The sequence below is a fragment of the Lissotriton helveticus genome, chromosome 9 (assembly GCF_964261635.1).
Source record: "Lissotriton helveticus chromosome 9, aLisHel1.1, whole genome shotgun sequence".
Classification (NCBI taxonomy): Eukaryota; Metazoa; Chordata; class Amphibia; order Caudata; family Salamandridae; genus Lissotriton; species Lissotriton helveticus.
In genome coordinates, this window is record NC_136070.1 from 1,266,374,828 (window position 1) to 1,266,386,897 (window position 12,070).

General features: G+C 46.2%; 1 protein-coding gene across 1 annotated transcript in view; it reads right to left on the reverse strand.

Annotated features, from left to right (window-relative positions):
* The window catches only part of LOC144782452 (laminin subunit beta-1-like), a 385,361-nt gene that overhangs the window by 193,741 nt on the left and 179,550 nt on the right, over positions 1-12,070 (reverse strand). The window contains exons 9-10 of the mRNA XM_078661828.1: positions 6,405-6,525; positions 3,455-3,643 (exon numbers count right to left, since the gene is read on the reverse strand). Of these exons, the coding sequence (XP_078517954.1) occupies positions 3,455-3,643; positions 6,405-6,525 (310 nt within the window). The remainder of the gene's footprint in view (positions 1-3,454; positions 3,644-6,404; positions 6,526-12,070) is intronic.

A 12,070-nucleotide genomic window follows, 5' to 3' on the forward strand; every position in this document is an offset into this window, starting at 1 on the left:
ACTTCCCCCAAAGCAAATAGGAGACTTATAGGTAGACCTGGGCAACTAATTCCATTCCGCTCGTGGAATTTGGGTAATTTTGCTTTCCAAGGAGAACGCAATATTGCCCAAAATCCTGCATTTCGCGACTTCGCGAAATATTTTGCTTGCTCGCGTTCTCAAAATGCGTGTTCGCAAGATATTTCCCCAGAGCATGCAAACAGCAATTGCGAACAGTAAATAAGCATCGCGAACAAGCAATTCCGTGTTTTCACGGAATTCTGCGTGTTCGCGGAGACTTTTTACTGTTTCGCCGAGATTTGCGTAATGCGATTACGTAAATTCTGACCACCCATACTTATAGGGTTTAGAGCTTATCCATGTGTTGTTGCTTAGGGTCAAAGGCCGAATGAGGTCAATGTCACTATCCATGACTTGTATTAATTCTTTAGCTTTGGTCAGTGTTTTCGTTTGTATCGGGGATTGCCTGAGGTAATGCGGTAACTGGCAACAGTGAGTTTACCACCAGCGGTAGTCTGCTAGAGAAATTTTAAAAAGTACAACTAAGGGTCTGATTCTGATGTCGGACAGACCGGAGTCCGTCTGACATTGGTCAGTAACTGTAACCGAACAACCTCCTGTTGTCGGTTACAAACCTGCAAGTAGGATGTATCCGAACCCTGTTTGGTTGCATGCCTATACCTTTCAATGAGAGTATGCATTCCGATTTCCGAACAGAATGCATGCTCTCATTGAAAGAGCAGGGGATCAACAGGGGGGCACCATAGGTGCCTCCTAGGCTGCCATTCGGCGTCCACGCACCCGTGGGGGCCCTGCTGAGGGCCCCAAATACAGTTTCCCTCTGCCTTTTTTGTGCCGGAAAGACCGGCACAAAAAAGCAGTGGGAAACTGCCATGGTACTCGGCCGGAAAGAGTCAGGTGGGGGAGTCCTGAAGGGTTTTCGGATGGAAGAATGCTCTCCGAGCACATCATAAGTCATCCGGAAAACTGAGTCGGATTCCTTTCCGACCAAGTCCATCAGAATGGCTCGGTCGTAAAGTAATCCGAACACCACATTCGATGCAGGCAGGAAGGCTCTGACCGAAGGTTAGAGCCCTTCCTGCACGCATCGGAATCAGCCCCAAAGACTTGAAAGAGGATGAGGCTCACTCTAAACAAGTTAAGATGATGAGAAATCAAAGGTGCTGTCCTTCTGGGTGCAGGTGCCACCTTGGCTTTCCTTTGGTACCCCAGGGCACCTCCAGTGTAACCTACGGTCTCCTTGCACTTCCCCCAAAGCAAATAGGAGACTTATAGGTAGACCTGGGTGGCTAATTCTGTTCCACGCGCAGAATTTGTGGAATTCGGGTAATTTTGCGTTCCGCGGAGAACGCAAAATTGCCCAAACTCCTGCATTTCGCGACTTCGTGAAATTTTTTGCTTGTTCGTGTTCTCAAAATGCACGTTCGCGAGATATTTCCCCCGAGCATGCAAACAGCGATTGCGAACAGAAAATAAGCATCACGAACAAGCAATTCCAAGTGTTCACGGAATTTCTGCGTGTTCGCGGAGATTTTTTACCGTTTCGCGGAAATTTAATTCCACCCACCCCTACTTATAGAGTTTAGAGCTTATCGATGTGTTGTTGCTTAGGGTCAAAGGCCGATTTAGGTCATTGTCACTATCCATGACTTGTATTAATTCTTTAGCGTTGGTGTGATGACAGGACAGCAGTGAGCATCTCTTCTATTGAGGATGTCCTCATCTATGAAGGTGAGATGACCGCACACCAACAGCGGTACTTTGGTCTCCCCGCCCCCCAGCACACAAGTCCATTCCTAGAGTTTGCTATGTATGCGGGCCATATTGCTATCATTATATTTAAAGATGGTGGAACAGAAGGCACAGAGGGTTAAAGAGGAAACCTAGCATACAGGCACTCTTTGGGTGGTACTCTGGAGTTCAGGTAAATACGCCATGTGGCTAGAGTGAATGAGGTGCCCTGCTTCTGAATACAGCCGCTCTCTGCTCAGATCTCACCTCTGTCGGTTCAGGCAGCATACGTGTTTCTTAGGCCTTTCAATGAGCAGGACTCAGTTCGAGGTGTAAGTCACATATTACTTCACTTATGACATGTTACATGGCATCATTGATGACATCACTGACGACATCTCAATCTCATTTTCCTCACTGAGCGCAGCTTTCGGCGATGCGCACTACACGCTTGTAGACACAGCCTGGCTTGAGGCAAGGCCCTGTGCCCAACCCCCTGTGAGCAACCAACACCTGCTGTGCACGGCCAATGATGACCATTTTCAATGGGCAGCCAACCCCTGTAGCTGGCCAACCCCCATGGACGCGCAACCCCACCCCCCAAAGAAACCCACCCCAGATTATCCATTTCCATTTTATTTTTATTTTTTGTGCAATGCAGTACTCCGGCGGTACCATTTTATAAGTGGCACACCAAGGTACCTCCGAAAAGTGCAAGCTTCACTTTTTATCGCTTGTATGGTCCCGCAGTACCCCCACGGTACTTCCTCAGGACCGCCCGTGGGGCAGCGATGAGTCTCGCGGGTCCTCACCAGAGGCCTCGCCGGGTCCCACAGGAGTACCGCGGGACCTGCAGCACAAAAAAAAGTTTTTTAAAATTTGGAAATATGTGTTTTGGGAGACCCATTTTTTTCCAGTCTTCGTATGTTAGATCATCATGAAACTTTTCAGGACAAAGCTGAGGTGGATGATTTTTTTTTTTTTGTTTAACGATTCGTCATATGCTCCCTGATCTGTGAGGGGGGGAGGGGTTGCATAGGGAATGCTGAGTCCATATTAAAAAAACATGTTTTTACTTTTCGTTACTACAATACCGCAGGATCAGTGACCAGCCTTTGGCAGGAGGTTGGCAAAGTCAGGTATGGTCATAGTATCTTTCTTTCTTTAAAATCCCTAGAAATTCACTGAACAAAAAGCCAAAGGTCAAAGTGATGCTATAGTCAGGTAAAAATATCAGTTAAAATGCAACTTTTTTCAAAACCATAAAACGCAACATTTGAAAGTGAAAAAAAACACCAGTTAAAGTTAACTTGTAACTGTAACTTGCATCCTCACCATGCACTGCTTATGACCTCACATATTACATAACTCAAAACATTTTCAATTACATTATAGATAACATCACTGATGACATCTGATGTTACATAATTGATGACATCACTGCGCATGGTGAGAGCACAATTTAGAGTTACTTAAGTTAACTATAACTGGTGAATTTCACTGTTTTTTTGTTTAAAATGTTACATTTTAACTGAAATTCTCACCTAGCTACTTTACTTTAACCTTTGTTTGTGTGTGTGTGTGTGTGTGCGTGTGATGATTCTGATACTGGGAACAATGCAAGAAGCAGCAGTTTTGCACACTCAGCGGGTGAGACGAACAGTAAGGTAACATGAGCAGGAAAAAGGAGCGGTGCACTCACGTATACACGCGTTCTCCGCCCGGATGTCCGCGCGGGGGTTCAGGAAGTAAAAGGGTTTGCACAGCTCGCAGTTGCGGCCCATGGTGTTGTGATGGCAGTTGTCGCATACCCCACCACTCACGCGTCCCGTTGCCAGGTACACGGCCATGTCGAAGTGGCAGCGGTGCGAATGGTTGTTACAGTTGCACTCTGAAAGAGAACCCCAAGTGATCAAGTGTTAGCAGCTGTCTTTTGGGGTGCATCTTTGCGTCAAAGGTTAATGAGATGTCCAAGGCCCAACACGCGCCACGCTGCACTTTTCACTAACTCACCTGTCACTCACTCACACCTGCCACCCGTCTCATGACGATTCAACACTCCGGGTTACACTGACGTATCATAAACATGCACACGTCATTCATTTGAGGGACTGACTATTCATGAATCTACAGGTTACTGCATGAATGAATGCAACATTCCCTCCTTAGCTTGCTACTGATGGCAGGCCTTGTGTACACAATGACAACAAAAAGGACAATAACAAAAAAACAGGTCACCCGTCGAGGGAGCTGCAACGTGTCAGCTCTACTAGTCGCATCTCTACTAAAGTTCATGTAATAAGGAGTGTGCTGATATTATGTAAAGCAGCCACCCAGTGAAAACAATCCAACCACATTTTTAAAGCACATTTTCCCCAATAAAACGCAAATTTGGAAAGTATAAAAGGATTTTAAGCTGCAAACCTCATATGACGTCAGACTCCTCAGCCTGTCTTTAAAACAAAATAAATTTCTCAAGCTACAGCTTCTAATGCATTTCTTGCCATTGCTTTTTGCAGAGCCAGCCTTTCTTGGCACCCTGCCACAGCTCACGTGTCATCTCGTGGCTGCAGGGGGGCGGGGCCTCAGGTCCAGCACCCGAAGCGGAATCAGCTGTTTTGGCAAGCACACATTTTGCATTTGTTGGTAATAATAGCTGTGACGCGTCCTGGGCCTTCCTCCCCCAGGCTCACCACAGGAAATGTTAATTTCCTACAGGACACTTTAATTAGACTGACAGTAATAAGAAAGGCACAACACTCCTATGCAGCAAGTGTTTAATATGAGAACAGGGGGGCCAATGATTGGTGGTTAATTAACAATATGTGGAGGAGCGTGGCCTGGGCCAGAATTCCATCAATGCAGAAACCACTAGTTCTAAAATACACCGGGGCAGATTTAAAAGCCCCTTTCGCCAATGTTGCGTCATTTTTAACATGGGAAAAGTGACGCAAAAGTGGCGCAAGTGTCTTGTAAATCAGCCCCACTATATTATTGCCCTTTCCATAATGCCACTTGCACTGCAAATAAACCAATGGTTCGCAATATGGAGAAGGGATTTTGTACAGTTTATGCATCTGTGTACACAACCCGACACGCGGCCACAAAGAGGTGGAGTCGGTCAGCTGCAGACCTAATCTTACGCTCCACACTCTGTACTCCAGACACCACCCACATGCACAATCTGACATCCTTATCTTTCAAGCAATCCACATCTCATACTCCACCCTGCAAAATGCCTAGGTGTTCTCTGGTTGGTCCACTATGGAGTCCACCCCAAACCAAGCCTGGCCATTCATTGGTTGGCCTGCCACACTCTCCAACCCGCAGCATGCCTAGGTGTTCTCTAGTTGGTCCACCATAAAGTGCACCCTGAACCAAGCCAAACCATCCCCTGGTTGGTCGAAAGTAGAGTCCACCCTGAACCATGCATGACCATCTACTGATCGGTCCACCACACACTCCGCTTCAAGCTCAGGCTAGCTGTTCTCTGACTGGTCCACAGCAGAGTTCACCCCAAACCAAGCCCAGTCATCCTCCGGTTGGCCTAAAGCAGTGTAGACCCTAAACCAAGCATGGCCATCCCCTGGTTAGTCCACCAGAGTCCACTCCAAACCAAGCACAGTGATCCGGTGGTTGGTCCACCACAGAGTACACTCTGAACCAAGCCCGGACATCCCATGGTTGGTCTAAAAAAGGGTCCACCATGGACCAAGCCCAGCCATCCCATGGTAGTTCCACCACGGAGTCCCCCCTGAACCAAGCCAAACCATCCTCTGGTTGGTCTAAAGCAGAATCCACCCTGAACCAAACCCAGCCATCCTCTGGTTGGTTAATGCAGGGTCCACCCCGAACCAAGCAAGGCCAACCCCTGGTCGGTCTAGAGCAGAGTCCACCTCAAACCAAGCCCGGCTATACTCTGGTTGGTGCACCACGCACTCCACTTCAAGCTTAGCCTAGACATTCTCTGGCTTGTCGGCGCCACACGAAATGTGATTGCTCGGAGGCAGGACTCTGCTTTTAAGGAACTACCTCATCAACAGAACCTCCTCTTCCATCAAATCTTAGAGTGATGACGAAGACACCCCCCATCAGCAAGTAGGCTCCGCTGGCGTGCAAACCAGAAATCATGGGCTCCCATAAGGCACCGGCCTAGCAACAAACTGCAGCGTTCTGGTTCCTGATGCACAATGCCTCCATCCGTATCTTCTGCCCCAGGCCCATCTCAGGATGAGAGGGACGCACTGGGATGCGAAACGTGTTGCTCATCAGCATCAGTCCTACCGCAATCACTTCACCCGAGCAATGCACGCATCCTTAACAACCAGAACCCAATGCCAGTGGACTACAGCTGTCAAACACAACATGCACGCGCCTCTACTAGGAAGACAAACATCTTCTCACCAACATTGAACCACTATTGACCACAATGTGTCACCAACATGTCCCATCACACCTGCACCAACCACCCCGTGTCTTCTGGAGCCTACACAACACCCCTGAGCTCTAAGACACGTCATCTGGTCGTTTTCTGGGGGCAGTGCAGTGTACCACACACACCGGAGTCCTGCCCAGTGTACATCTACCCTCCACCCTGGCCAAGGCACCTATCCGGTGGCACCTGTGTGCCGCAGACCACGGCACTCGCTTACGTTTGCAGGTGTGCGGGTTGTCCGGCTCCGCTGGCCTCCAGGGCAGGTCGTGGTAGAAATCTTTGCAGAGTTCACAGTTGAGGCCTTTCGTGTGGTGCTTACACACGCACCTGCCATGAATCTGGAAGAGAGACGCCATCTTGTAAGACAGAAGGACACTTTTCATTACAACTCTCCCTAATGTGGGAATCACTTCCCTAGACAGAATCAACCCAGAGTTCACTGGCCTCTGGAGACATTTTGGGCCATATGTATCAACATACCCTTTTGCGATTCCTTAATAGCGATTTTTATGGAATCGCTATTTAGAAATCGCAAAATGGTATGTATGAAGAAATTCGCTATTTTTTAGCGATTCCTTAAAATTCCTTAATTGCGATTAGCAAATTGCTAATCACAATTAAGGAATAATTTCCCATTCATTTCTATGGGCCAGGAGGCCCATAGGAATGAATGGGAAATTATTCTCAATTTGCGATTCGCAATTTGCTAATTGCAAATTGAGAATAATTTCAAGGGTGCAGGGGTGTCTCAAGAACACCCTGCTGCACCCCTGAAAATGACATGTGTGCGCATATGGCGCACATACATGGCACCATTGGATTTTCAAAAAAATGCTTTTTTAAAAGAATTCGCAACTTACCACCAACTAGAAGTTGGTGGTAATTTGCGATTCCGTAAGGGCATTTTGGAATTATTTTTTCCTTGATACATTGCATTTAAGGAATCGCAAAATTTGCGATTCCTTGAATGCCATCGCAAAATAAGGAATGGCAAATTTTGCGATTCCTTATTTTGCACCCAAATTGTTTGATACATACCATTTTGCGAAAATGGGTTCACAAACGCCGAAATTCTGCGAATTTCTGCGTTTGCAAACCCATTTGGCCTTGATACATATGGCCCTTTGAGATTTCCCCACAGACTAGAACACAAATAGACGCCTAGAGCGGAAGTAGATTCAGTCCCATGCGTTCCTTCCTGATATGCAGCTGACCCGGCCCCAGCCCTCCGGGCCTGACCACGCCTCAGGCCGTTCACCCAGGATGCCTGACCTGCCTGACCCATGGTCAGCATGAGGCTGCTGTGGAATGTCTGGGAGCCCGGTCGAGCTCGCGCTGTGAACCACTCTCAGGCTCATCACATCTGATCGTATAATCCGTTTATTTCTCACGAGTTGTTCCCAGCAATGTATTTAATCCGCTCTCTGAGTCACGCGCTTTCAATTAAACAAGCACTTTCCACACCCAAAACCTTCTCCCTGACACGGGGTGCCAGTACTTAATGAATGAAGGGGAACCCACAAGGACTGGCGTATGGAGTGGGGGCTTACAAAAGGGTCTTGTGTCACCTGGACACACTGGCGGATATTTATAATAAAATGTCCGAATGTAGTGTTAATCCAAAATTGGAAACGCAGCGCTCTAACATTTTTTAAACGCAGGGTTGCGCCGTATTTACCAAAATACGGCGCATCCCCGCGTTTCCCCTAATGCTAAAAAAGCTGCCTTGCACCTGCGCAGGCACTACAATGCCATGTTGCAAGGGTGCCTGCGCTGCATGGACGATTTTATATGTGCAGGAGGACACCTTCCTGCACATAAACAATCAATAATGGCGATTTGCTGTCAGCACACACATTAAAGAGGAAAAAAACTAGGAGAAATTAATAATTTCTCCTCATATCAGCATCGTAAGACCAGGCTTTACCTGGCCTTAGTTTTTGGCGCTGCCCCATCCTTGTAAATATGGGTCAGCGTCAAAAAGAAGTGGGTGTTACGGCGGAACGTCCACTGCAGCACCCACTGCCCGCCCCTTTCACACTAAGTGAAGCGTGAAAAGGGGCCTAATTTACAAGTCACGTTAAGTGGCTTAATGCTGCCTTGTAAATAAGAAGGGGATATTGCCACCAGAACGTTCCTAAAAGTAGCGTTCTGCTGGCGATGGCCCCTTGTAAATATGCACCTTTGTTTCATTTTCCAATCTTTGTAAATTTGTGTACTAGCCGAATCTGATGAATCAATATAAACACAGAGCGGCATATTACCAAGGTGGTCGATAGGCAATTATCGCCGATTTAGCGGCCGTTTCCGGCCGCTAAGCGGCGATAATTATATCGCCCTATTAGCAAGCTGTCGCTAACAGCAGTTAGCAACAGCTTGTAGGCGATAGCGAGCGGTTTGGGGCCCACTTTGCATGTCACAGATGTTTATCGCTAATGACATGCAAAGTGGGTGTACCCAACCCGTTAGCGACTGAAAGCAGTCGCTAACGTCGCTATCGCCTATTAGCAAAGCAAGCGTAACAATGGAAAAAACTAACACCTGACCAGACCAGTTCTTAGCCATGTTATCCAATGGGAGGTGGATAAAATGGCTAAGAGCATTTCGTCGCTAATGCGTGAATATCGCTGTATTCTCAGCGATATTCACGCATTTCGCCGCTATCGCCGGAACATTTATCGCTTTGGAGATAAACGCTGCTAATAGCAAGTTATCTCAGCGATAAATTCCGGCGATGCTCAGCGATAAAAAAAACGTCGCTAAGCCTATTTAGCGATAAATATCGCCCCCTTGGTAATATGCCCCAGAGTTCTCGCCATGCACTTGATCATTTCCTGCAGTTAAACCTCTACGGGCGGGGCTTTCCTGCAAAAAGCAGCTGTGGTTGGAATTTATCCTTTTAATTCCAGTCTTAAAAAATGTAGATTTACCCCAAAAGAAGTGGGAACAAATCTCAAAGTGGGGTGCTGTCATCAATTTTACCTAAGTCACCCCAGCAGGAGAGTGGTAAAGGGGTGGTAGGTAGCCTGCTGGTATGAATTTTTGGCCACATGGTCATAAACATATTACTAAAGCACGGTGTGGAAGTTCACAGTCATTCAAAGACAGCACATATTTAATTGAAAAGGACACGAAGGGGGAGATTTACTAAGATTTTACGCTGTATTTGCGTCACACAAGTGATGCAAATTTGCGCAAAATCTTTCTTTCACGATTTACTTTCCAGAGCTAGTTAGTGCTGGGAATGACGTGCATTACTTAGCACCAGGGGGCTGTACCATGGGTGGAGCATGGGTGTTCCCATGCAAGCACCGAAGGTGCCTCATTTACCATTTTTTTGTCATAAGGCAGCGCAGGAGGCCTTGCTGCTGCACTACCTTATGGCAAAAGAAAAGGGCAGGGATGCGCAGTATCTATTAGATACGGCGCATTCCTGTCCTTTTCTCCTGTGCCGGCGCACAATGGGCTGCCGGGCGCCAGTGCAGGCACCTTTGCGCCATGGTGCAGGGGTGCCTGCGTTGCAGGGATGATTATTTTAGTGCAGGAATGGAAACCTTCCTGCACAAAAACAATCACAAGAGGCTTTTTCCTCTTTCTAGGTGTGCTGCAGAATGTAGCACACATAGAAAAGGGAAAACGAGGAGAAATAAAGATGTTTCTCCCTCACGCCTGCCCTGAGGAGGTGTACATTTTTGGCGCTGCCTCAGACTTACGATTTCTCGTAAATCTGGGGAAATGCCAACAAATTATGATGTTGCTGGGAACACCCCCAGCAACACCTTTGGCACGCCTCTTTCCCGCAGTTTTCTGCGTGAAAGGGGCAGATATTTATAAGGCCATGAAATGCCACGTAACGTGGCTTTACGTGGCCTCATAAATATGCCAGTGACATTTTGCGCCACTGCAACGTCAAAAAAATGACATTCCTGCGGTCAATATTGCCGGTAGGGCCTCATAAATGAAGCCCAAGATTTCTGACGCTAAACGCATTTATTAAACAAAATAAACTGGGCTTTGTGTCAGAAAAGTGCACCCTTTTACACCTGGGTTGTGCACAAACCAGTTAATTGCACTTTGTGATTACTATTGTGAATAATCACTTTTTGTTTTTTTTTTGCTTTTCACACAGGTTTCCTAGTTTCTTGATGCACTTTTGGCAACACAATTATGTTTACAATCTTTTGGTAACATATTGTATTATGTTCCTATAGGAGTCTTTTTTCAGCTTTAATCACCGTCCTGAAGATGGTCTGATGGACTGCAGCCGCAAAGACCGAAACGTCGACTCCACCTTCTATTCCTAGGAAATGTTCTTATTCCAGAGCGATACATATTCTCATTTTGAGATTTGTTGCCTATGATTAAGTTGGAATAGTTTGTTTTTGTCATGTACTGCTAGGCTAATTTGTTTTTACTTCTTTCCATGACTACATGCTGATTCACTTCATTGGTTTGCACTACTTTTATATTGCTTACTATACATAAAAATCTATATTTTCAAACTATTAGGTCCTCCCGTGTTGTCTATGCTAAGAAATTTCATTGATTGATGTTGTCTAATGACACTTTGGTGATTGTTCCATAAGGGCTAACCCTTTAAACAACTGTATACTAATACAAGTCTTGCTACAAATCAAATCCCTTGTAGGCACCTCTTACCTTTTACCCTTTTACATCAGGCACAAGGAAGGGTATATGATTAGGGGCCCGATGTAGGTAATTCTTATTTACCACTTCTTAAATACCTAATTTTACCGATTCGGTATTTAAGAAGTGGTAAATATGAAGGGGGGAGATGTAGGTATTTCCAGATGTGTAAATACCGAATCTTTAAGATTCGGTATTTACCGAATCTGGAAATACCGAATCGGTATTTCCTATTGATTCCTATGGGCTGTGAAGCCCATAGGAATCAATGGCCAATACCGAATCTGTAATTACAGAATCGGTAATTACCGATTTTAGCAAGGGTGCAGGGGGTGTCACTTTGACACCCTCTGGCACCCCAAAAATAGGCTCGGGTGCCATGTGGCAGGTATACATGCCCCAAGGGCAGGTCTGCCTGTCATATGGCAGAGGTGTGCATGCACACATGTGCATGCACACCGGAATCGGTATTTTACCATCAAATTGGATTTGATGGTAAAATACCGATTCGGTAAGGCTTGTGGGACTCAGAAGAGTCCCACCTACATTTCAAATTTACCGAATCGGTAAAAATACCGATTCGGTATTTTACAGAATCGGTAAATTTACCGATCGGTACATTTACCGATTCTGTAAAATTAAGGGCCCTACATACCATTTCTGCAATACCGGTCGGTAACAGCCGAAAATACCGATTTTCGTCCGTTACCGACCGACCTACATCTGGCCCTTAATGTCCCCATCCTTTTCCAACTGTGAGTGTGTGCTGCACTGTACAGCACGCACACAAAGAGGGAAAAGGTTTGAAGTGAGTCTCAGCATAGTATTTTTGTTCTGGAAGGTTACCCTTCCAGTACAACACCTATGCTAAGCTCACAAAGACACCGTTGCACCCTCGCGCAAATGTGGTCTGTGGTGCACGGAAGCTGATTTCAGCGCCGGCGCTAGGTAGAGGGGAGGGGAGTGCCTTATTTTAGTAAATTTGCCGCTCTCCTCCTCGCTCCTTTTCACGCAGTGTGGCGCAGCATTTACGGCTGCGGCGCTGCGCAAAAAAGTAATAAATCTCCCCCTCAATGTGCTATTAAAACTTTATAACACACAAAGGACAATGTGTGAAAATCGGTGCTTAACTATAATAATTATCATTTGCACATCACTAAGTAAAGTGTAATGATTTGTTTAGATCTTATTAAAAATTTTGGTTTCTGACACTCTTTATAATTACAAAAAGTTCTT